The sequence below is a fragment of the Ascaphus truei genome, chromosome 3 (genome assembly GCF_040206685.1).
Source record: "Ascaphus truei isolate aAscTru1 chromosome 3, aAscTru1.hap1, whole genome shotgun sequence".
NCBI classification, from domain to species: Eukaryota; Metazoa; Chordata; class Amphibia; order Anura; family Ascaphidae; genus Ascaphus; species Ascaphus truei.
Window position 1 is genome coordinate 2368436 of NC_134485.1, and position 26241 is coordinate 2394676.

General features: G+C 52.2%; 1 protein-coding gene across 1 annotated transcript in view; it reads left to right on the top strand.

The window, feature by feature from the left end:
- Positions 1 to 26241, top strand: part of LOC142491233 (protein sel-1 homolog 3-like) — a 169413-nt gene that overhangs the window by 50123 nt on the left and 93049 nt on the right. The window contains exons 4-9 of the mRNA XM_075593500.1: positions 1835 to 1961; positions 4925 to 5046; positions 8211 to 8326; positions 22703 to 22752; positions 24174 to 24306; positions 25520 to 25649. Coding sequence (XP_075449615.1) covers positions 1835 to 1961; positions 4925 to 5046; positions 8211 to 8326; positions 22703 to 22752; positions 24174 to 24306; positions 25520 to 25649 — 678 coding nt within the window. The remainder of the gene's footprint in view (positions 1 to 1834; positions 1962 to 4924; positions 5047 to 8210; positions 8327 to 22702; positions 22753 to 24173; positions 24307 to 25519; positions 25650 to 26241) is intronic.

Below are 26241 nucleotides of genomic sequence, written 5' to 3' on the forward strand. Positions count from 1 at the left end.
GTTACTGGTCCTGGTTACTGATCCTGGTTATTGGTTCTGGTTATTGGTCCTGGTTATTGGTTCTGGTTATTGGTTCTGGTTATTGGTCCTGGTTATTGGTTCTGGTAATTGGTTCTGGTTATTTGTCCTGGTTATTGGTTCTGGTTACTGGTCCTGGTTACTGGTCCTGGTTACTGGTCCTGGTTATTGGTCCTGGTTACTGGTCCTGGTTCTGGTTCTTGGTCCCAGTTATTGGTCCCGGTTATTGGTCCCGGTTACTGGTCCCGGTTACTGGTCCCGGTTATTGGTCCCGGTAATTGGTCCCGGTTATTGGTTCTGGTTATTGGTCCTGGTTACTGGTCCTAGTTACTGGTTCTGGTTATTGGTCCTGGTTATTGGTTCTGGTTATTGGTTCTGGTTATTGGTCCTGGATATTGGTCCTGGTTATTGGTCCCGGTTATTGGTTCTGGTTATTAGTCCTGGTTACTGGTCCTGGTTATTGGTCCTAGTTATTGGTTCTGGTTATTGGTTCTGGTTATTGGTCCTGGTTATTGGTCCTGGTTATTGGTTTTGGTTATTTGTCCTGGTTATTGGTTCTGGTTACTGGTCCTGGTTATTGGTCCTGGTTCTTGGTCCCGGTTATTGGTCCCGGTTATTGGTCCTGGTTATTAGTTCTGGTTATTGGTTCTGGTTATTGGTCCGGGATATTGGTCCTGGTTATTGGTTCTGGTTACTGGTCCTGGTTATTGGTCCTGATTCTTGGTCCCGGTTATTGGTCCCAGTTATTGGTCCTGGTTATTAGTTCTGGTTATTGGTTCTGGTTATTGGTCCGGGATATTGGTCCTGGTTACTGGTCCTGGTTATTGGCCCTGGTTATTGGTTCTGGTTATTGGTTCTGGTTATTGGTCCTGGTTATTGGTCCTGGTTACTGGTCCTGGTTATTGGTTCTGGTTATTGGTTCTGGTTACTGGTCCTGGTTATTGGTCCTGGTTACTGGTCCTGGTTATTGGTCCTGGTTATTGGTTCTGGTTATTGGTCCTGGTTATTGGTCCTGGTTACTGGTCCTGGTTATTGGTTCTGGTTATTGGTTCTGGTTACTGGTCCTGGTTATTGGTCCTGGTTACTGGTCCTGGTTACTGGACCTGGTTATTGGTTCTGGTTATTGGTCCTGGTTACTGGTCCTGGTTACTGGTCCTGGTTATTGGCCCTGGTTATTGGTTCTGGTTATTGGTTCTGGTTATTGGTCCTGGTTATTGGTCCTGGTTACTGGTCCTGGTTACTGGTCCTGGTTATTGGTTCTGGTTATTGGTCCTGGTTATTGGTCCTGGTTACTGGTCCTGGTTATTGGTTCTGGTTATTGGTTCTGGTTACTGGTCCTGGTTATTGGTCCTGGTTACTGGTCCTGGTCATTGGTCCTGGTTATTGGTCCTGGTTATTGGTCCTGGTTATTGGTCCTGGTTACTGGTCCTGGTTATTGGTCCTGGTTATTGGTCCTGGTTATTGGTTCTGGTTACTGGTCCTGGTTATTGGTCCTTGTTATTGGTCCTGGTTACTGGTCCTGGTTATTGGTTCTGGTTATTGGTCCTTGTTATTGGTCCTGGTTACTGGTCCTGGTTACTGGTCCTGGTTATTGGCCCTGGTTATTGGTTCTGGTTATTGGTTCTGGTTATTGGTCCTGGTTATTGGTCCTGGTTACTGGTCCTGGTTATTGGTTCTGGTTATTGGTCCTTGTTATTGGTCCTGGTTACTGGTCCTGGTTACTGGTCCTGGATATTGGTCCTGGTTATTGGTTCTGGTTACTGGTCCTGGTTATTGGTCCTGCCTGTGTTCTAAACCTCGGCCTCTGTCTTTGCAGAAGTGGTCCACCTCCTGACCTTTCCCTATGCCTGCAGTGGGGAGAGCTTCGGGGTGCTGAGGACCCTGGAGCCGTACAGAGACGGGGTGTTGGAGAGACGGAGGCAGAGATCCGCCACAGCATCTCGGTAAGTGACCCCCATACTGATTCCTAACGCCTCTAATGATTAAAGGAGCAGTTCCTCTTAGGACTACAGTGACCTCCAATAACTCCAGTGACATGTTTACGGGTTCGTCATGGTGATTTGTACCTTTTATGCCCAAATCGGACACCTAGAAGTATGTGTAAATCCTATAAAAAGTTAGATTGTAAGCACGGTGAGAGGAGACGGCGCGGCTGCATTTCCTCTGGATGCCCTTGTGCGTTCAAGAATGGCTTGAACAGGCAGAACTCCCCATCTCCCAACCTCCCTCTCTCAACCTCCCCACCTCCCAACCTACCTCTCCCCCCCATCTCCCAATCTCCCCACCTCCCTCTCCCCCCCACCTCCCACCCTCCCTCTCTCAACCTCCCCACCTCCCCACCTCCCTCTCCCCTCCCACCTCCCCATCTCCCAACCTCCCCTTATCTGATCAGGGTGGGTTAAGGGTCAAGAAAACACTTAATTGACGACATTTCCTAATCAGAAGCCCCCTGAGAAATTCAGAGTGAGTACTGCATGCTGTGTCAGGGTGAGCCCCCCAGGGGCAGAGTGAGTACTGCATGCTGTGTCAGGGTGAGCCCCGCGGGGGCAGAGTGAGTACCGCATGCTGTGTCAGGGGGAGCCCCGCAGGGGCAGAGTGAGTACCGCATGCTGTGTCAGGCTGAGCCCCGCAGGGGCAGAGTGAGTACTGCATGCTGTGTCAGGCTGAGCCCCGCAGGGGCAGAGTGAGAACTGCACGCTGTGTCAGGGTGAGACCCGCAGGGGCAGAGTGAGAACTGCACGCTGTGTCAGGGTGAGACCCGCAGGGGCAGAGTGAGTACCGCATGCTGTGTCAGGCTGAGCCCCGCAGGGGCAGAGTGAGTACCGCATGCTGTGTCAGGCTGAGCCCCGCAGGGGCAGAGTGAGTACTGCATGCTGTGTCAGGTTGAGCCCCGCAGGGGCAGAGTGAGTACCGCATGCTGTGTCAGGGTGAGCCCCGCAGGGGCAGAGTGAGTACCGCATGCTGTGTCACGGTGAGCCCCGCAGGGGCAGAGTGAGTACCGCATGCTGTGTCAGGCTGAGCCCCGCAGGGGCAGAGTGAGTACCGCATGCTGTGTCAGGCTGAGCCCCGCAGGGGCAGAGTGAGTACCGCATGCTGTGTCAGGCTGAGCCCCGCAGGGGCAGAGTGAGTACTGCATGCTGTGTCAGGTTGAGCCCCGCAGGGGCAGAGTGAGTACCGCATGCTGTGTCACGGTGAGCCCCGCAGGGACAGAGTGAGTACCGCATGCTGTGTCAGGGTGAGCCCCGCAGGGGCAGAGTGAGTACCGCATGCTGTGTCAGGCTGAGCCCGGCAGGGGCAGAGTGAGTACTGCATGCTGTGTCAGGGTGAGCCCAGCAGGGGCAGAGTGAGTACTGCATGCTGTGTCAGGGTGAGCCCAGCAGGGGCAGAGTGAGTACTGCATGCTGTGTCAGGGTGAGCCCAGCAGGGGCAGAGTGAGTACCGCATGCTGTGTCAGGGTGAGCCCCGCAGGGGCAGAGTGAGTACCGCATGCTGTGTCAGGGTGAGCCCAGCAGGGGCAGAGTGAGTACCGCATGCTGTGTCAGGGTGAGCCCCGCAGGGGCAGAGTGAGTACCGCATGCTGTGTCAGGGTGAGCCCCGCAGGGGCAGAGTGAGTACCGCATGCTGTGTCAGGGTGAGCCCCGCAGGGGCAGAGTGAGTACCGCATGCTGTGTCAGGGTGAGCCCCGCATGCTGTGTCAGGGTGAGCCCCGCAGGGGCAGAGTGAGTTCTGCATGCTGTGTCAGGGTGAGCCCCGTAGGGGCAGAGTGAGTACTGCACGCTGTGTCAGGGTGAGCCCCGCAGGGGCAGAGTGAGTACTGCACGCTGTGTCAGGGTGAGCCCCGCAAGGGCAGAATGAGTACCGCATGCTGTGTCAGGGTGAGCCCCGCAGGGACAGCGTGAGTACCGCACGCTGTGTCAGGGTGAGCCCCGCAGGGGCAGAGTGAGTACCGCATGCTGTGTCAGGGTGAGCCCCGCAGGGACAGCGTGAGTACCGCATGCTGTGTCAGGGTGAGCCCCGCAGGGGCAGAGTGAGTACTGCATGCTGTGTCAGGGTGAGCCCAGCAGGGGCAGAGTGAGTACTGCATGCTGTGTCAGGGTGAGCCCCGCAGGGCAGAGTGAGTACTGCATGCTGTGTCAGGGTGAGCCCGGCAGGGGCAGAGTGAGTACTGCATGCTGTGTCAGGGTGAGCCCAGCAGGGGCAGAGTGAGTACTGCATGCTGTGTTAGGGTGAGCCCCGCAGGGCAGAGTGAGTACTGCATGCTGTGTCAAGGTGAGCCCCGCAGGGGCAGAGTGAGTACTGCATGCTGTGTCAGGGTGAGCCCTGCAGGGCAGAGTGAGTACTGCATGCTGTGTCAGGGTTAGCACCGCAGGGGCAGAGTGAGTACTGCATGCTGTGTCAGGGTTAGCCCCGCAGGGGCAGAGTGAGTACTGCATGCTGTGTCAGGGTGAGCCCTGCAGGGCAGAGTGAGTACCGCATGCTGTGTCAGGGTGAGCCCCGCAGGGGCAGAGTGAGTACTGCATGCTGTGTCAGGGTTAGCCCCGCAGGGGCAGAGTGAGTACTGCATGCTGTGTCAGGGTGAGCCCCGCAGGGGCAGAGTGAGTACCGCATGCTGTGTGAGGGTGAGCCCCTCAGGGGCAGAGTGAGTACCGCATGCTGTATCAGGGTGAGCCCCGAAGGGACAGCGTGAGTACCGCATGCTGTGTCAGGGTGAGCCCCGCAGGGGCAGAGTGAGTACCGCATGCTGTGTGAGGGTGAGCCCCGCAGGGGCAGAGTGAGTACCGCATGCTGTGTGAGGGTGAGCCCCGCAGGGGCAGATAAGCCACAGGTCAGTGATATTTGTCATATCACTGAGATGTGCACAAGGTCGGCCATTTTTTTCCCCCTCTAACACAGCTTTTTCCCCCAGCTGCAGCTTCTCTACGTGGGTGTTTCTGTTGCAGTGGTGCCCTTTAAAGTTCTGTGGGGTTCTGTACCATCTGGACCACAGTAATAAGTATATCTCTCCCGCTGTGCTCCTGACCAGCACAGGTAATGTGGCGGGATCGGACTTCCCGAGGCGTTTGCTGCTTGTGTTTTGCGTTAGACTGAAATGTCTCTACGCGCATTTAATTATGAAACTAAATGAAATGGTTAAAAGGTGTTATATGTGTAAGTTCCTCAGGTACTGCGAATCCTGTGTGTGCCGCTAATTTCGGGTGGGACTTCATAGGGGAAGGGGGGGGGGGGGTGAGAGACAGCCCCAGAGGAGAGAAAGAGAGAGGGAGATGAGAGACCCAGATGAGGGAAAGAGAGGGAGATAGATAGAGAGAACCAGAGGAGGGAAAGAGAAGGAGAGAGAGAGGGAGAAGAGAGATCCAGAGGAGGGAAAGAGAAGGAGAGAGAGAGGGAGAAGAGAGATCCAGAGGAGGGAAAGAGGGGGAGAGGGAGAGAGAGAGGGAGAAGAGAGATCCAGAGGAGAGACCCAGAGGAGAGAAATAGAGAGGGAGAAGAAAGAAACCCAGAGGAGATAAAGGGAGAGGTTAGGAGAAGAGAGAAAGTGAGAGGGACATAGAGACTCCCAGAGGGGAGAGAGAATGAGAGAGCGAGAGACCCGGAGGAGAGAGAATCCCAGAGTAGAGAGAGAGGGAGAAGAGTGTGACCCAGAGGAAAGGAAGAGAGAGATACAGAGGAGAAAGAGAGAGAGAGGGGAAGAGAGAGAGATCCAGAGGAGAGAAATAGAGAGGGAGAGAACCCCAGAAGTGGGAATAAGAGAGAGGTAGAGAGACCTAGAGGAGGGAAAGAGAGAAGAAAGAGACCCAGAGGAGACAAAGAGATAATCCCAGAGGGGGGGGGGGGGGTGAGTGAGAGAGAGGGAGACCCAGAGGAGAGAAAGAGGGAGAAGTGAGAGACGCAGTTGAGAGAAAGAGAGAATCATAGAGAAGAGAGAGGGAGAAGAGAGTGACCCAGAGGAAAGATAGAGAGGGATCCAGAGGAGAAAAACAGAGAGGGAGAGAGAGGGAGAGATATCCATAGGAGAGAAATAGAAAGGGAGAGAAACCAGGAGAGGAAAGAAAGAGAGAGGGAGGGAAAAAGAGAGAGAGAGAGAGAGAGAGAGACACAGAGGAGAGAAAGAGGGAGAGGTGAGAGACCCAGTGGAGAAAAAGAGAGAATCCCAGAGGAGAGAGAGAGGGAGAAGAGGGTGACCCATAGGAGAGGAAGGGAGAGATCCAGAGGAGAAAAAGAGAGAGAGGGGAAGAGAGAGGGGGGAGAGAGAGAGAGAGAGAGGGGGGGGAAGAGAGGGGAGGGGAGGGGGGGAGAGAGGGGGGGGGAGAGAGAGGGAGGGGGAGAGAGAGGGAGGGGGAGAGAGAGGGGAGACCCAGAGGAGAGGAAAAACAAAAGGGAAAGAGACCCATTAACATGTATACCTTCCTAACCTCGTATGTATACAACACACAGAGAGAAGGTAACACACCGGAGATACATGGGAAATAATCCTATTTGCATATTTAAATGTGATAATTTTCACGTTTAAATAAGTGGAAGCGTAAATTCAAGCACAAATAAACGATTTCAATATATAAAAATATATATAGTGAATAAACAGTGTGGACATTAAGTATACAGTAGGTATCAAAAATTGGTGCCAGTGTGGAAAACAAACAACCTAGTTACAGTTACATAGTTACAGTTACATAGTTACAGTTACATAGTTACATAGATAATTGTGCGTGCGATACATCCCTCTCACCTCTCACAAGTCTTTGCAGTAATGCACTATTGTTTTCTTCATTTTTATTACATATCACATCTGCAGGATTCTGTATTTTTCTGTGGGGGATTTGGGAGAATCCCGTTTGAATGAGCGGCCCCCATTCCTTATAAGTTATGTATCCGAGAGCCCAAAGCCATTTCCCATAGTGTCTTAGATTTTGCAAAGGCGTTTGATACGGTTTCACACAAGAGGTTGGTGTACAAAATAAAGAAAATTGGACTCAGTAATAATATATGCACCTGGATTGAAAAAAACAGAGGGTTGTTATAAATGGAACTTTTTCAGGTTGGGCTAAAGTCGTGAGTGGAGTACCTCAGGGATCGGTACTGGGACCCCTGCTTTTGAACTTGTTTATTAATGACCTTGAGGTTGGGATCGAGAGCAAAGTCTCCATCTTTGCTGATGATACTAAATTGTGTAAGGTGATAGAATCAGAGCAGGATGTAATTTCTCTTCAGAAGGACTTGGAGAGACTGGAAACGTGGGCAGGTAAATGGCAAATGAGGTTTAATACAGATACATGTAAGGTTATGCATTTGGGATGCAAGAATAAACAGGCGACATACAAACTAAGTGGGACAAAACTAGGTGAATTCTTGATTGAGAAGACCACACCTTGAATGAGTACAGTTATGGCCACAAGTCCATAACAAAGAGATAATGGAACTGGAAAAAGAAGAGAAAAGCTACCAAATGAATAAAGGGGATGGACAATCTGATTTACGAGGAGAGGTTAGCTATATTATATTTGTTTACATTAGAAAAGAAGCGTCTAAGAGGGGATATGATAACTATATACAAATATATTCGGGGACAATACAAGGAGATTTCAAATGAACTATTCATCTCACGGGCAGTACAAAGGACTCGGGGCCATCCCTTAAAGTTGGAGGAAAGGAAATTTCACCAGCAACAAAGGAAAGGGTTCTTTACAGTAAGGGCAGTTACAATGTGGAATTCATTACCCATGGAGACTGTGATGGCAGATACAATAGATATGTTCATAAAAAAGGTTGGACATCTATTTAGAAAGGAAAGGTATACAGGGATATACCAAATAAGTATACATGGGAAGGATGTTGATCCAGGGATTAATCCGATTGCCAATTCTTGGAGTCAGGAGGGAATTTATTTTTCCTCTTATGAGATATATCATCCAATGATGTCACTGGGTTTTTTTGTTTGCCTTCCTCTGGATCAATATATTGCAAGAGCGGATATAGGATAAAGTATCTGTTGTTTAAATTTAACTCAGGTTGAACTTGATGGACGTCTGTGTTTTCAACCTCATCTGCTATGTAACCATGTAACCATGTAACCATGTAACCATGTAACCATGTAACCACATTAGTAAAGAATCTGACGGAGAATAGGTATGGCACCTATTACAAAATGTGTCCAGTCTGTTAAATAATGATATTTTTCTACGTCTTCTCTCCAGGTCACTTGCATGTCCAGATGGAGCTGGTTTCTGGAGAATCACAGGCATTTAAGAGCCTGGTCCCTATACCCTTGTATGAGTGGTGCAGGATACAGTTGATACTGGATACGTTCTTGGTAAGAATTGCATAGAGATTCCGTGGCTGCGAAGGGCAGAATCCATCGCTTCTTCCTTAGCATAGAAGGGAGCTGGTGTGACCAGGTACGGCTCTCCAACCTCAGCATAGCTCCGCCTAGCTCCGCCTAGCTCAGCATAGCTCCGCCTAGCTCAGTATAGCTCTGCCTAGCTCAGTATAGCTCCGCCTAGCTCAGCCTAGCTCAGCCTAGCTCCGCCTAGCTCCGCCTAGCTCTGCCTAGCTCAGCCTAGCTCAGCCTAGCTCAGCCTAGCTCAGCATAGCTCAGATCGTGGGCAAATCCATCACATCAAAATAACAGTCATTCAACTAATAGGACTGACATTGTGAGTATCGGAAATAAGATGTTTGTCTTGAATACACTAGTTTAAACCCCAAAGCAGGGGTCTCCAAACTCAGTCATCAAGGGCCGCCACCAGACCGGCTTTTATGAATATCCCCGCTTCAGCACAGGTGGCTCAACCAGTGGCTCAGTCCAAGACTGAAACAGGGATATCCATAACAGCCGGCCTGGTGACGGGCCGTGACGACGGAGTTTGGAGACCCCTGCTCCAAGGGACATGCGGCGAGTTACTGCGCCTTGTATCTCCCTGTGTCCTAGGGACATGCGGCGAGTTACTGCGCATTGTATCTCCCTGTGTCCTAGGGACATGCGGCGAGTTACTGCGCATTGTATCTCCCTGTGTCTTAGGGACATGCGGCGAGTTACTGCGCATTGTATCTCCCTGTGTCTTAGGGACATGCGGCGAGTTACTGCGCATTGTATCTCCCTGTGTCCTAGGGACATGCGGCGAGTTACTGCGCCTTGTATCTCCCTGTGTCTTAGGGACATGCGGCGAGTTACTGCGCATTGTATCTCCCTGTGTCCTAGGGACATGCGGCGAGTTACTGCGCATTGTATCTCCCTGTGTCCTAGGGACATGCGGCGAGTTACTGCGCATTGTATCTCCCTGTGTCTTAGGGACATGCGGCGAGTTACTGCGCATTGTATCTCCCTGTGTCTTAGGGACATGCGGCGAGTTACTGCGCATTGTATCTCCCTGTGTCTTAGGGACATGCGGCGAGTTACTGCGCATTGTATCTCCCTGTGTCTTAGGGACATGCGGCGAGTTACTGCGCATTGTATCTCCCTGTGTCTTAGGGACATGTGGCGAGTTACTGCGCAATATATCTCCCTGTGTCTTAGGGACATGTGGCGAGTTACTGCGCATTGTATCTCCCTGTGTCTTAGGGACATGCGGCGAGTTACTGCACCTTGTATCTCCCTGTGTCCTAGGGACATGCGGCGAGTTACTGCGCATTGTATCTCCCTGTGTCCTAGGGACATGCGGCGAGTTACTGCGCATTGTATCTCCCTGTGTCTTAGGGACATGCGGCGAGTTACTGCGCATTGTATCTCCCTGTGTCCTAGGGACATGCGGCGAGTTACTGCGCATTGTATCTCCCTGTGTCCTAGGGACATGCGGCGAGTTACTGCGCATTGTATCTCCCTGTGTCTTAGGGACATGCGGCGAGTTACTGCGCATTGTATCTCCCTGTGTCTTAGGGACATGCGGCGAGTTACTGCGCATTGTATCTCCCTGTGTCCTAGGGACATGCGGCGAGTTACTGCGCATTGTATCTCCCTGTGTCTTAGGGACATGCGGCGAGTTACTGCGCATTGTATCTCCCTGTGTCCTAGGGACATGTGGCGAGTTACTGCGCATTGTATCTCCCTGTGTCCTAGGGACATGCGGCGAGTTACTGCGCATTGTATCTCCCTGTGTCCTAGGGACATGTGGCGAGTTACTGCGCATTGTATCTCCCTGTGTCCTAGGGACATGCGGCGAGTTACTGCGCATTGTATCTCCCTGTGTCTTAGGGACATGCGGCGAGTTACTGCACATTGTATCTCCCTGTGTCCTAGGGACATGCGGCGAGTTACTGCGCATTGTATCTCCCTGTGTCTTAGGGACATGCGGCGAGTTACTGCGCATTGTATCTCCCTGTGTCTTAGGGACATGCGGCGAGTTACTGCGCATTGTATCTCCCTGTGTCTTAGGGACATGCGGCGAGTTACTGCGCATTGTATCTCCCTGTGTCTTAGGGACAGGCGGCGAGTTACTGCGCATTGTATCTCCCTGTGTCTTAGGGACATGCGGCGAGTTACTGCGCATTGTATCTCCCTGTGTCTTAGGGACAGGCGGCGAGTTACTGCGCATTGTATCTCCCTGTGTCTTAGGGACATGCGGCGAGTTACTGCGCATTGTATCTCCCTGTGTCTTAGGGACAGGCGGCGAGTTACTGCGCATTGTATCTCCCTGTGTCTTAGGGACATGCGGCGAGTTACTGCGCCTTGTATCTCCCTGTGTCCTAGGGACATGCGGCGAGTTACTGCGCATTGTATCTCCCTGTGTCCTAGGGACATGCGGCGAGTTACTGCGCATTGTATCTCCCTGTGTCCTAGGGACATGCGGCGAGTTACTGCGCATTGTATCTCCCTGTGTCCTAGGGACATGCGGCGAGTTACTGCGCATTGTATCTCCCTGTGTCTTAGGGACATGCGGCGAGTTACTGCGCATTGTATCTCCCTGTGTCTTAGGGACATGCGGCGAGTTACTGCGCATTGTATCTCCCTGTGTCTTAGGGACATGCGGCGAGTTACTGCGCATTGTATCTCCCTGTGTCTTAGGGACATGCGGCGAGTTACTGCGCATTGTATCTCCCTGTGTCTTAGGGACATGTGGCGAGTTACTGCGCAATATATCTCCCTGTGTCTTAGGGACATGTGGCGAGTTACTGCGCATTGTATCTCCCTGTGTCTTAGGGACATGCGGCGAGTTACTGCACCTTGTATCTCCCTGTGTCCTAGGGACATGCGGCGAGTTACTGCGCATTGTATCTCCCTGTGTCCTAGGGACATGCGGCGAGTTACTGCGCATTGTATCTCCCTGTGTCCTAGGGACATGCGGCGAGTTACTGCGCATTGTATCTCCCTGTGTCTTAGGGACATGCGGCGAGTTACTGCGCATTGTATCTCCCTGTGTCCTAGGGACATGCGGCGAGTTACTGCGCATTGTATCTCCCTGTGTCCTAGGGACATGCGGCGAGTTACTGCGCATTGTATCTCCCTGTGTCTTAGGGACATGCGGCGAGTTACTGCGCATTGTATCTCCCTGTGTCTTAGGGACATGCGGCGAGTTACTGCGCATTGTATCTCCCTGTGTCCTAGGGACATGCGGCGAGTTACTGCGCATTGTATCTCCCTGTGTCTTAGGGACATGCGGCGAGTTACTGCGCATTGTATCTCCCTGTGTCCTAGGGACATGCGGCGAGTTACTGCGCATTGTATCTCCCTGTGTCCTAGGGACATGCGGCGAGTTACTGCGCATTGTATCTCCCTGTGTCCTAGGGACATGCGGCGAGTTACTGCGCATTGTATCTCCCTGTGTCCTAGGGACATGCGGCGAGTTACTGCGCATTGTATCTCCCTGTGTCCTAGGGACATGCGGCGAGTTACTGCGCATTGTATCTCCCTGTGTCCTAGGGACATGCGGCGAGTTACTGCGCATTGTATCTCCCTGTGTCCTAGGGACATGCGGCGAGTTACTGCGCATTGTATCTCCCTGTGTCTTAGGGACATGCGGCGAGTTACTGCGCATTGTATCTCCCTGTGTCTTAGGGACATGCGGCGAGTTACTGCGCATTGTATCTCCCTGTGTCTTAGGGACATGCGGCGAGTTACTGCGCATTGTATCTCCCTGTGTCTTAGGGACATGCGGCGAGTTACTGCACATTGTATCTCCCTGTGTCCTAGGGACATGCGGCGAGTTACTGCGCATTGTATCTCCCTGTGTCTTAGGGACATGCGGCGAGTTACTGCGCATTGTATCTCCCTGTGTCTTAGGGACATGCGGCGAGTTACTGCGCATTGTATCTCCCTGTGTCTTAGGGACATGCGGCGAGTTACTGCGCATTGTATCTCCCTGTGTCTTAGGGACATGCGGCGAGTTACTGCGCATTGTATCTCCCTGTGTCTTAGGGACATGCGGCGAGTTACTGCGCATTGTATCTCCCTGTGTCTTAGGGACATGCGGCGAGTTACTGCGCATTGTATCTCCCTGTGTCTTAGGGACATGCGGCGAGTTACTGCGCATTGTATCTCCCTGTGTCCTAGGGACATGTGGCGAGTTACTGCGCATTGTATCTCCCTGTGTCCTAGGGACATGCGGCGAGTTACTGCGCATTGTATCTCCCTGTGTCTTAGGGACATGCGGCGAGTTACTGCGCATTGTATCTCCCTGTGTCCTAGGGACATGCGGCGAGTTACTGCGCATTGTATCTCCCTGTGTCCTAGGGACATGCGGCGAGTTACTGCGCATTGTATCTCCCTGTGTCTTAGGGACATGCGGCGAGTTACTGCGCATTGTATCTCCCTGTGTCTTAGGGACATGCGGCGAGTTACTGCGCATTGTATCTCCCTGTGTCCTAGGGACATGCGGCGAGTTACTGCGCATTGTATCTCCCTGTGTCTTAGGGACATGCGGCGAGTTACTGCGCATTGTATCTCCCTGTGTCTTAGGGACATGCGGCGAGTTACTGCGCATTGTATCTCCCTGTGTCTTAGGGACATGCGGCGAGTTACTGCGCATTGTATCTCCCTGTGTCTTAGGGACATGCGGCGAGTTACTGCGCATTGTATCTCCCTGTGTCTTAGGGACATGCGGCGAGTTACTGCGCATTGTATCTCCCTGTGTCTTAGGGACAGGCGGCGAGTTACTGCGCATTGTATCTCCCTGTGTCTTAGGGACATGCGGCGAGTTACTGCGCATTGTATCTCCCTGTGTCTTAGGGACATGCGGCGAGTTACTGCGCATTGTATCTCCCTGTGTCCTCGGGACATGCGGCGAGTTACTGCGCATTGTATCTCCCTGTGTCTTAGGGACATGCGGCGAGTTACTGCGCATTGTATCTCCCTGTGTCTTAGGGACATGCGGCGAGTTACTGCGCATTGTATCTCCCTGTGTCTTAGGGACATGCGGCGAGTTACTGCGCATTGTATCTCCCTGTGTCTTAGGGACATGCGACGAGTTACTGCGCATTGTATCTCCCTGTGTCTTAGGGACATGCGGCGAGTTACTGCGCATTGTATCTCCCTGTGTCTTAGGGACATGCGGCGAGTTACTGCGCATTGTATCTCCCTGTGTCTTAGGGACATGCGGCGAGTTACTGCGCATTGTATCTCCCTGTGTCTTAGGGACATGCGGCGAGTTACTGCGCATTGTATCTCCCTGTGTCTTAGGGACATGCGGCGAGTTACTGCGCATTGTATCTCCCTGTGTCTTAGGGACATGCGGCGAGTTACTGCGCATTGTATCTCCCTGTGTCCTAGGGACATGCGGCGAGTTACTGCGCATTTTATCTCCCTGTGTCTTAGGGGACATGCGGCGAGTTACTGCGCATTGTATCTCCCTGTGTCTTAGGGACAGGCGGCGAGTTACTGCGCATTGTATCTCCCTGTGCCCTAGGGACATGCGGCGAGTTACTGCGCATTGTATCTCCCTGTGTCTTAGGGACATGTGGCGAGTTACTGCGCATTGTATCTCCCTGTGTCCTAGGGACATGCGGCGAGTTACTGCGCATTGTATGTCCCTGTGTCTTAGGGACATGTGGCGAGTTACTGCGCATTGTATCTCCCTGTGTCTTAGGGACATGCGGCGAGTTACTGCGCATTGTATCTCCCTGTGTCTTAGGGACATGCGGCGAGTTACTGCGCATTGTATCTCCCTGTGTCCTAGGGACATGCGGCGAGTTACTGCGCATTGTATCTCCCTGTGTCTTAGGGACATGCGGCGAGTTACTGCGCATTGTATCTCCCTGTGTCCTAGGGACATGCGGCGAGTTACTGCGCATTGTATCTCCCTGTGTCCTAGGGACATGTGGCGAGTTACTGCGCATTGTATCTCCCTGTGTCTTAGGGACATGCGGCGAGTTACTGCGCATTTTATCTCCCTGTGTCTTAGGGACATGCGGCGAGTTACTGCGCATTGTATCTCCTGTGCCCTAGGGACATGCGGCGAGTTACTGCGCATTGTATCTCCCTGTGTCTTAGGGACATGTGGCGAGTTACTGCGCATTGTATCTCCCTGTGTCCTAGGGACATGCGGCGAGTTACTGCGCATTGTATGTCCCTGTGTCTTAGGGACATGTGGCGAGTTACTGCGCATTGTATCTCCCTGTGTCTTAGGGACATGCGGCGAGTTACTGCGCATTGTATCTCCCTGTGTCTTAGGGACATGCGGCGAGTTACTGCGCATTGTATCTCCCTGTGTCCTCGGGACATGCGGCGAGTTACTGCGCATTGTATCTCCCTGTGTCTTAGGGACATGCGGCGAGTTACTGCGCATTGTATCTCCCTGTGTCTTAGGGACATGCGGCGAGTTACTGCGCATTGTATCTCCCTGTGTCTTAGGGACATGCGGCGAGTTACTGCGCATTGTATCTCCCTGTGTCTTAGGGACATGCGACGAGTTACTGCGCATTGTATCTCCCTGTGTCTTAGGGACATGCGGCGAGTTACTGCGCATTGTATCTCCCTGTGTCTTAGGGACATGCGGCGAGTTACTGCGCATTGTATCTCCCTGTGTCTTAGGGACATGCGGCGAGTTACTGCGCATTGTATCTCCCTGTGTCTTAGGGACATGCGGCGAGTTACTGCGCATTGTATCTCCCTGTGTCTTAGGGACATGCGGCGAGTTACTGCGCATTGTATCTCCCTGTGTCTTAGGGACATGCGGCGAGTTACTGCGCATTGTATCTCCCTGTGTCCTAGGGACATGCGGCGAGTTACTGCACATTTTATCTCCCTGTGTCTTAGGGACATGCGGCGAGTTACTGCGCATTGTATCTCCCTGTGTCTTAGGGACAGGCGGCGAGTTACTGCGCATTGTATCTCCCTGTGCCCTAGGGACATGCGGCGAGTTACTGCGCATTGTATCTCCCTGTGTCTTAGGGACATGTGGCGAGTTACTGCGCATTGTATCTCCCTGTGTCCTAGGGACATGCGGCGAGTTACTGCGCATTGTATGTCCCTGTGTCTTAGGGACATGTGGCGAGTTACTGCGCATTGTATCTCCCTGTGTCTTAGGGACATGCGGCGAGTTACTGCGCATTGTATCTCCCTGTGTCTTAGGGACATGCGGCGAGTTACTGCGCATTGTATCTCCCTGTATCCTAGGGACATGCGGCGAGTTACTGCGCATTGTATCTCCCTGTGTCTTAGGGACATGCGGCGAGTTACTGCGCATTGTATCTCCCTGTGTCCTAGGGACATGCGGCGAGTTACTGCGCATTGTATCTCCCTGTGTCCTAGGGACATGTGGCGAGTTACTGCGCATTGTATCTCCCTGTGTCTTAGGGACATGCGGCGAGTTACTGCGCATTGTATCTCCCTGTGTCCTAGGGACATGCGGCGAGTTACTGCGCATTGTATCTCCCTGTGTCTTAGGGACAGGCGGCGAGTTACTGCGCATTGTATCTCCCTGTGTCTTAGGGACAGGCGGCGAGTTACTGCGCATTGTATCTCCCTGTGTCTTAGGGACATGCGGCGAGTTACTGCGCATTGTATCTCCCTGTGTCCTAGGGACATGCGGCGAGTTACTGCGCATTGTATCTCCCTGTGTCTTAGGGACATGCGGCGAGTTACTGCGCATTGTATCTCCCTGTGTCTTAGGGACATGCGGCGAGTTACTGCGCATTGTATCTCCCTGTGTCCTAGGGACATGCGGCGAGTTACTGCGCATTGTATCTCCCTGTGTCTTAGGGACATGCGGCGAGTTACTGCGCATTGTATCTCCCTGTGTCTTAGGGACATGCGGCGAGTTACTGCGCATTGTATCTCCCTGTGTCTTAGGGACATGCGGCGAGTTACTGCGCATTGTATCTCCCTGTGTCTTAGGGACATGCGGCGAGTTACTGCGCATTGTATCTCCCTGTGTCTTAGGGACAGGCGGCGAGTTACTGCGCATTGTATCTCCCTGTGTCTTAGGGACATGCGGCGAGTTACTGCGCATTGTATCTCCCTGTGTCTTAGGGACATGCGGCGAGTTACTGCGCATTGTATCTCCCTGTGTCTTAGGGACATGTGGCGAGTTACTGCGCATTGTATCTCCCTGTGTCTTAGGGACAGGCGGCGAGTTACTGCGCATTGTATCTCCCTGTGTCTTAGGGACATGCGGCGAGTTACTGCGCATTGTATCTCCCTGTGTCTTAGGGACATGCGGCGAGGAAGTTACTGCGCATTGTATCTCCCTGTGTCCTCGGGACATGCGGCGAGTTACTGCGCATTGTATCTCCCTGTGTCCTAGGGACATGCGGCGAGTTACTGCGCATTGTATCTCCCTGTGTCTTAGGGACATGCGGCGAGTTACTGCGCATTGTATCTCCCTGTGTCCTAGGGACATGCGGCGAGTTACTGCGCATTGTATCTCCCTGTGTCTTAGGGACATGCGGCGAGTTACTGCGCATTGTATCTCCCTGTGTCCTAGGGACATGCGGCGAGTTACTGCGCATTGTATCTCCCTGTGTCTTAGGGACATGCGGCGAGTTACTGCGCATTGTATCTCCCTGTGTCTTAGGGACAGGCGGCGAGTTACTGCGCATTGTATCTCCCTGTGTCCTAGGGACATGCGGCGAGTTACTGCGCATTGTATCTCCCTGTGTCTTAGGGACATGCGGCGAGTTACTGCGCATTGTATCTCCCTGTGTCTTAGGGACATGCGGCGAGTTACTGCGCATTGTACCTCCCTGTGTCTTAGGGACATGCGGCGAGTTACTGCGCATTGTATCTCCCTGTGTCTTAGGGACATGCGGCGAGTTACTGCGCATTGTATCTCCCTGTGTCCTAGGGACATGCGGCGAGTTACTGCGCATTGTATCTCCCTGTGTCCTAGGGACATGCGGCGAGTTACTGCTCATTGTATCTCCCTGTGTCTTAGGGACATGTGGCGAGTTACTGCGCAATATATCTCCCTGTGTCTTAGGGACAGGCGGCGAGTTACTGCGCATTGTATCTCCCTGTGTCTTAGGGACATGCGGCGAGTTACTGCGCATTGTATCTCCCTGTGTCCTCGGGACATGCGGCGAGTTACTGCGCATTGTATCTCCCTGTGTCTTAGGGACATGCGGCGAGTTACTGCGCATTGTATCTCCCTGTGTCTTAGGGACATGCGGCGAGTTACTGCGCATTGTATCTCCCTGTGTCTTAGGGACATGCGGCGAGTTACTGCGCATTGTATCTCCCTGTGTCTTAGGGACATGCGGCGAGTTACTGCGCATTGTATCTCCCTGTGTCCTAGGGACATGCGGCGAGTTACTGCGCATTGTATCTCCCTGTGTCGTAGGGACAGGCGGCGAGTTACTGCGCATTGTATCTCCCTGTGTCTTAGGGACATGCGGCGAGTTACTGCGCATTGTATCTCCCTGTGTCCTCGGGACATGCGGCGAGTTACTGCGCATTGTATCTCCCTGTGTCTTAGGGACATGCGGCGAGTTACTGCGCATTGTATCTCCCTGTGTCTTAGGGACATGCGGCGAGTTACTGCGCATTGTATCTCCCTGTGTCTTAGGGACATGCGGCGAGTTACTGTGCATTGTATCTCCCTGTGTCTTAGGGACATGCGGCGAGTTACTGCGCATTGTATCTCCCTGTGTCTTAGGGACATGCGGCGAGTTACTGCGCATTGTATCTCCCTGTGTCTTAGGGACATGCGGCGAGTTACTGCGCATTGTATCTCCCTGTGTCTTAGGGACATGCGGCGAGTTACTGCCCATTGTATCTCCCTGTGTCTTAGGGACATGCGGCGAGTTACTGCGCATTGTATCTCCCTGTGTCTTAGGGACATGCGGCGAGTTACTGCGCATTGTATCTCCCTGTGTCTTAGGGACAGGCGGCGAGTTACTGCGCATTGTATCTCCCTGTGTCTTAGGGACAGGCGGCGAGTTACTGCGCATTGTATCTCCCTGTGTCTTAGGGACATGCGGCGAGTTACTGCGCATTGTATCTCCCTGTGTCTTAGGGACATGCGGCGAGTTACTGCGCATTGTATCTCCCTGTGTCTTAGGGACATGCGGCGAGTTACTGCGCATTGTATCTCCCTGTGTCTTAGGGACAGGCGGCGAGTTACTGCGCATTGTATCTCCCTGTGTCTTAGGGACAGGCGGCGAGTTACTGCGCATTGTATCTCCCTGTGTCTTAGGGACATGCGGCGAGTTACTGCGCATTGTATCTCCCTGTGTCTTAGGGACATGCGGCGAGTTACTGCGCATTGTATCTCCCTGTGTCTTAGGGACATGCGGCGAGTTACTGCGCATTGTATCTCCCTGTGTCTTAGGGACATGCGGCGAGTTACTGCGCATTGTATCTCCCTGTGTCTTAGGGACATGCGGCGAGTTACTGCGCATTGTATCTCCCTGTGTCCTAGGGACATGCGGCGAGTTACTGCGCATTGTATCTCCCTGTGTCCTAGGGACATGCGGCGAGTTACTGCGCATTGTATCTCCCTGTGTCTTAGGGACATGCGGCGAGTTACTGCGCATTGTATCTCCCTGTGTCTTAGGGACATGCGGCGAGTTACTGCGCATTGTATCTCCCTGTGTCTTAGGGACATGCGGCGAGTTACTGCGCATTGTATCTCCCTGTGTCTTAGGGACATGCGGCGAGTTACTGCGCATTGTATCTCCCTGTGTCTTAGGGACATGCGGCGAGTTACTGCGCATTGTATCTCCCTGTGTCTTAGGGACATGCGGCGAGTTACTGCGCATTGTATCTCCCTGTGTCTTAGGGACATGCGGCGAGTTACTGCGCATTGTATCTCCCTGTGTCTTAGGGACATGCGGCGAGTTACTGCGCATTGTATCTCCCTGTGTCTTAGGGACAGGCGGCGAGTTACTGCGCATTGTATCTCCCTGTGTCTTAGGGACATGCGGCGAGTTACTGCGCATTGTATCTCCCTGTGTCTTAGGGACATGTGGCGAGTTACTGCGCATTGTATCTCCCTGTGTCTTAGGGACATGTGGCGAGTTACTGCGCATTGTATCTCCCTGTGTCTTAGGGACAGGCGGCGAGTTACTGCGCATTGTATCTCCCTGTGTCTTAGGGACATGCGGCGAGTTACTGCGCATTGTATCTCCCTGTGTCTTAGGGACATGCGGCGAGTTACTGCGCATTGTATCTCCCTGTGTCCTCGGGACATGCGGCGAGTTACTGCGCATTGTATCTCCCTGTGTCCTAGGGACATGCGGCGAGTTACTGCGCATTGTATCTCCCTGTGTCTTAGGGACATGCGGCGAGTTACTGCGCATTGTATCTCCCTGTGTCTTAGGGACATGCGGTGAGTTACTGCGCATTGTATCTCCCTGTGTCTTAGGGACATGCGGTGAGTTACTGCGCATTGTATCTCCCTGTGTCTTAGGGACATGCGGTGAGTTACTGCGCATTGTATCTCCCTGTGTCTTAGGGACATGCGGCGAGTTACTGCGCATTGTATCTCCCTGTGTCCTAGGGACATGCGGCGAGTTACTGCGCATTGTATCTCCCTGTGTCTTAGGGACATGCGGCGAGTTACTGCGCATTGTATCTCCCTGTGTCTTAGGGACAGGCGGCGAGTTACTGCGCATTGTATCTCCCTGTGTCCTAGGGACATGCGGCGAGTTACTGCGCATTGTATCTCCCTGTGTCTTAGGGACATGCGGCGAGTTACTGCGCATTGTATCTCCCTGTGTCTTAGGGACATGCGGCGAGTTACTGCGCATTGTACCTCCCTGTGTCTTAGGGACATGCGGCGAGTTACTGCGCATTGTATCTCCCTGTGTCTTAGGGACATGCGGCGAGTTACTGCGCATTGTATCTCCCTGTGTCCTAGGGACATGCGGCGAGTTACTGCTCATTGTATCTCCCTGTGTCTTAGGGACATGTGGCGAGTTACTGCGCAATATATCTCCCTGTGTCTTAGGGACAGGCGGCGAGTTACTGCGCATTGTATCTCCCTGTGTCTTAGGGACATGCGGCGAGTTACTGCGCATTGTATCTCCCTGTGTCTTAGGGACATGCGGCGAGTTACTGCGCATTGTATCTCCCTGTGTCTTAGGGACATGCGGCGAGTTACTGCGCATTGTATCTCCCTGTGTCTTAGGGACATGCGGCGAGTTACTGCGCATTGTATCTCCCTGTGTCTTAGGGACATGCGGCGAGTTACTGCGCATTGTATCTCCCTGTGTCTTAGGGACATGCGGCGAGTTACTGCGCATTGTATCTCCCTGTGTCTTAGGGACATGCGGCGAGTTACTGCGCATTGTATCTCCCTGTGTCTTAGGGACATGCGGCGAGTTACTGCGCATTGTATCTCCCTGTGTCCTAGGGACATGCGGCGAGTTACTGCGCATTGTATCTCCCTGTGTCCTAGGGACATGCGGCGAGTTACTGCGCATTGTATCTCCCTGTGTCTTAGGGACATGCGGCGAGTTACTGCGCATTGTATCTCCCTGTGTCCTAGGGACATGCGGCGAGTTACTGCGCATTGTATCTCCCTGTGTCGTAGGGACAGGCGGCGAGTTACTGCGCATTGTATCTCCCTGTGTCCTCGGGACATGCGGCGAGTTACTGCGCATTGTATCTCCCTGTGTCCTCGGGACATGCGGCGAGTTACTGCGCATTGTATCTCCCTGTGTCTTAGGGACATGCGGCGAGTTACTGCGCATTGTATCTCCCTGTGTCTTAGGGACATGCGGCGAGTTACTGCGCATTGTATCTCCCTGTGTCTTAGGGACATGCGGCGAGTTACTGTGCATTGTATCTCCCTGTGTCTTAGGGACATGCGGCGAGTTACTGCGCATTGTATCTCCCTGTGTCTTAGGGACATGCGGCGAGTTACTGCGCATTGTATCTCCCTGTGTCTTAGGGACATGCGGCGAGTTACTGCGCATTGTATCTCCCTGTGTCTTAGGGACATGCGGCGAGTTACTGCCCATTGTATCTCCCTGTGTCTTAGGGACATGCGGCGAGTTACTGCGCATTGTATCTCCCTGTGTCTTAGGGACATGCGGCGAGTTACTGCGCATTGTATCTCCCTGTGTCTTAGGGACAGGCGGCGAGTTACTGCGCATTGTATCTCCCTGTGTCTTAGGGACAGGCGGCGAGTTACTGCGCATTGTATCTCCCTGTGTCTTAGGGACATGCGGCGAGTTACTGCGCATTGTATCTCCCTGTGTCCTCGGGACATGCGGCGAGTTACTGCGCATTGTATCTCCCTGTGTCTTAGGGACATGCGGCGAGTTACTGCGCATTGTATCTCCCTGTGTCTTAGGGACATGCGGCGAGTTACTGCGCATTGTATCTCCCTGTGTCTTAGGGACATGCGGCGAGTTACTGCGCATTGTATCTCCCTGTGTCCTAGGGACATGCGGCGAGTTACTGCGCATTGTATCTCCCTGTGTCCTAGGGACATGCGGCGAGTTACTGCGCATTGTATCTCCCTGTGTCGTAGGGACAGGCGGCGAGTTACTGCGCATTGTATCTCCCTGTGTCTTAGGGACATGCGGCGAGTTACTGCGCATTGTATCTCCCTGTGTCTTAGGGACATGCGGCGAGTTACTGCGCATTGTATCTCCCTGTGCCCTTTGGAACTTATTTTCACATGAGTAGAATATATAAAGCTCAGTGGGTGTCAGTTAGAGACGGGGGGTCCGGTCTCCGTTGGCACTGGGAGGTCACTGCCCTTTAATAAGGACATTTGTCTGTGGGTGAAATGTTGGAGCAAAGGCTGTTTGATGATCCTCAGATTTAGAAAGATTAGCTCTTTAAGCAAATATTCCCATTGGATTCGCACCTGCCGGTCAGACACCAGCGGTCAGACACCAGCGGTCAGACACCAGCGGTCAGACACCAGCGGCCTGTGAGGAATCCGGCTACTCACGGCTGTACCAGCGGCTCTCAACTCCAGTCCTCAAGACCCCACAACAGGTCAGGTTTTAAGGATATCTCAGCTTCAGCACAGGTGGCACAATCAATGGCTCAGTCAAAGAGCCTGCTTCAGCACAGGTGAGTCAATTAGTGGCTCAGTTGAAGAGCCTGCTTCAGCACAGGTGGATCAATCAGTGGCTCAGTCCCCAAACATCCACAATAACAGTCATGCCCAGGAGGATGTCTGTAATACAAGGTGTATGCTAATACATAATAACAGTCATGCCCAGGAGGATGTCTGTAATATAAGGTGTATGCTAATACACAATAACAGTCATGCCCAGGAGGATGTCTGTAATACAAGGTGTGTGCTAATACATAATAACAGTGACATTTCTTAGTAACGGCATTTTTCTCTCTAAGGTGAACCTGACGGTGATATGCGCAGAGAGGCCGCGCAGCATGACTTTCCGGTAATCGCTTGTTTTATATAGTGTTACACACATTAACCCCGTCACTCCATGCATGGCCTTCCAGTATGGCAGCATCGGATGAATCCGATAACCTCTTTATCTCAGTTTGCAATGGCAGCAAATAAACAGCGCAATGCGCTACATATGGGCGCAACGTGTTTGCGGATCTGGATCCGCCTCGGATCGGCCGGTTCCCTTCGTACCTGAATCAGTCTCAAAAAGACCAATCTGCTGTTTCCGAAATGTCTTCTTCAGAGACAGAGAGAAATTCGTGTCCGGACGGATATTCGAGGATCTGAACACGTATACAATCCATTGCCGAGAGAGACTGTGCTGAATAAGGGGCCCACCTGGGGTACCATGCTGGGAGATATGCTAATGGCTGCGCAAAGTATACTTAAATGAGTTCCCATCCCACACTTCCTAAAAGGAATTCCATACCAACTATACACAGTTGATAAGCCCAAGGCACCAACCTAATGACGAAATGGTGTCAGACCCAACGGGACTAGAGCCCACAACCCCTGCTTTTCTATGCTACAGCTCTTGCAGTGTGAGTTAAACCAGCTGAAGCTCACACTGCTAGAGCTGTAGCCGAGAAAAGCAGTGGTTGTGGGCTCTAGCCCCGTTGGGTCTTATACCTTCCAGTCATTAGGTTGGTACCTTGGGCTTATTAACTCTATATACTGTCATTGGTATAGAAACCCTTTTAGGAAGTTTGTGATGGGACTCATTTAAATATACTTTGCGTAGCCATTAGCATATCTCCCCGCCTGGTACCCCAGGGGTGCTCCTTTTTCAGCACAGGCATGTCTCCCTAATTTAAATGGAGGGACGTTTCAGGGGATATATATACAACTGGTGACACTTATTCGTCTAGAAAGGGGTCTGTCTTCGGTTTCCATTTTGAAAAATCCATCCAGATTTTTTAGCATTCAATCCGCAGACAGATTTAGTGGGCGGAACGGATCTTGTTAAGAAACTGAAGCAGAATTCCGGGGAACAGATCTGGCCTGTTCCGCCCAATCCTTAACATATGTCTGGATAGTAGGAAAAAGCAAGTGGAGATATTTTAATCGTGGAACAAAAGGGAAGTGAGGTTCTGTGAATACCCCCTCATACACACTGGGGGGTCTACAGCCCCGATCTTTATGAAAAGAAAAGGAATCCCATTGAAAACATCTGCGGATTCTCCTGTGGTAAATGTGGGGAGGGATTTCGCCCAGTTTCGCAGTCGGAAGACTTTAGTAAACAGATCCCTGTTACTGTTACGTTACCCTGCTTGTTACCTCGTTACCTGCTTGTTACCTCGTTACCCTGCTTGTTACCTCGTTACCTGCTTGTTACCTCGTTACCTGCTTGTTACCGTGATGTTCCAGCCTCACTCTGAGCGTTAAGTCCTTGTTCCTGTGCACCTGCAGATTCACGGATAACATCCTCCTTGCTGACACCATGGGGTTTTTTATTCTGGGTGGATCTGAGTTTGTCCGTGGAATGGATGGATTCTTCGGCCCTACTGTTTATCACAGGAACAGAATTCCTCCTGTATACCAGGTGAGCTGTATTCTGTTCTCTTCACACGTTTCTGGGCTTGATGTAAGTGCACAATGGTCAGTATTAACCAGAGTAGACACAGAAAGGATCAACAGATACAGCTCTCTTGGTTCACCCAGTCTGCCCATTTTCTACCAGCTATAAATCCTCAGATCCCACTTCAGGTGCAGGATGGACCCCAGTGACAAGAACAGCACAGAGTAAGCAAAGGTTACAGACAGGGGTCCAGGGCAGGCGGCACGCTATTGTAGTCAGGTCACAGGCAGAGGTCAGAGGCAGGTAGCAAGGTAGCATCGTCGGGGTCACAGGCTGGGGTCATTGAAAGGGATTGCACAGGGACAGGGCACAGTGACAGAGCGCAGCGACAGGGCACAGGTACAAGGAACCAGGCGCAGCGACAGGGTGCAGGTACAAGGAACAGGGCACAGCTATAGGGGACAGGGCACAGCTATAGGGGACAGGGCACAGCTATAGGGGACAGGGCACAGGGACAGGATGAAATAAGCCGAATTACAGGCAAGGACCTTTATTAAATAAACTAGGGCATTGGCAGAATCAGGCTACAGTAGGGAGAGTCTCTAGAAGAGCTGTGCGCAAAGTGGGGGGAGCTGGATTTTTTTTGGGGGGGCGCGGGCGCTTTCAGAGGCCCTGCACTCTTCCCTGAGGCATTTAAATGAAATCCCGGGGGATCGCGTGAGGCCTCTGCAACAATAAAACTTACCTTGATTACCTTGCTGTGACACATCGCCATGGCAACGCAGCATCAAATGACGCCGCTGTGTCATGCGGGGTGACATCAAACGGCCGTCCCCATGGAAACGGGGTCCCGTGACGCCGCACACGAACGAAGGGGGAGGCGCGAGGGGGAGCTGGCAGGGGGGCGCATCTCAAAAAGTTTGCGCTCCCCTGCTCTAGAACATAAACCAAAGGCCAAAGCAAAGACGGGAGACGGGAAACTGTAAGAGAACCAAGAGAAGAAAGCAGAGGAATCCCAGAGAAGACAGAAGCAGCAGCACACCCGGTGGCCAACCAAGGAACTGTGAGACAGGGAGAGCTGACTAGATAAGCCCCTGACACCAGCCCTTGTGGCCGCAAAGGGGGGAGTCACAGCACAATACATTGCAGGGCCCTCCAGCAGAGAAGGGGTTAGATCAGGTATGTAAGAGATGCACATAAGTCTCTCATTCACCTGTCTCTTTCTTCTCTTTCTGAGGCCCGCCCACCTACGGTTATTGAAAATCTGGATTTCTCCCAGTGGTTCCGCAAGTGCCAGAGGTTCAGGGAAGAGTGTTCAGCCCAATTCCAACGGTTCCTCCTACTGGCAAGAACAAAGCAAAGTACAGGTATGAAAATATGCCAATAACTGGGCCGCGGAGCCAGCAGGTTTGTAAGTGCAGTCTTTTAGGGTGTGTGGCACCTGCCGTTTATGTTATTGAGGGGGAACCCCATATACAGGACTCCTAGGAATGCAGAAGGCCAAACTAAACAAATCAGGAGACTGCCATGTGAAGACACATCTTATTACATGATATATATGAGTAAAACCCCCAAAATTAGTATGTCTCATACTCATTCTCATGAATCTTAAATGGGAATCCCTTATAAAACGCTGATTCGTGAGACATTCTACAAAGCTGTGGTGAAAGTAAGGGGTGGAGGAGTGTGACGTCCATCTTATCTGTATATATGCACATTTGTATTATACAGTGGAAACAATGTACGTAGCACTTTACAAGAGAGACAACGGAATACAGAGGATTGTAATACGATAACATGTAATGCCTCTGTGGGTGTGGGGAGACGGGGTCGTGAGGTTGAGCTTCTGAAATGCTTCATTGTGAAGGAGTCACTTGGTGAGAGAAGGTGCTGGGTGTGTGCTGACTGTGTGCTGTGTGAGGGAGTTTCACTTCACAGGTAGACGAAGTGAGCCTTGAA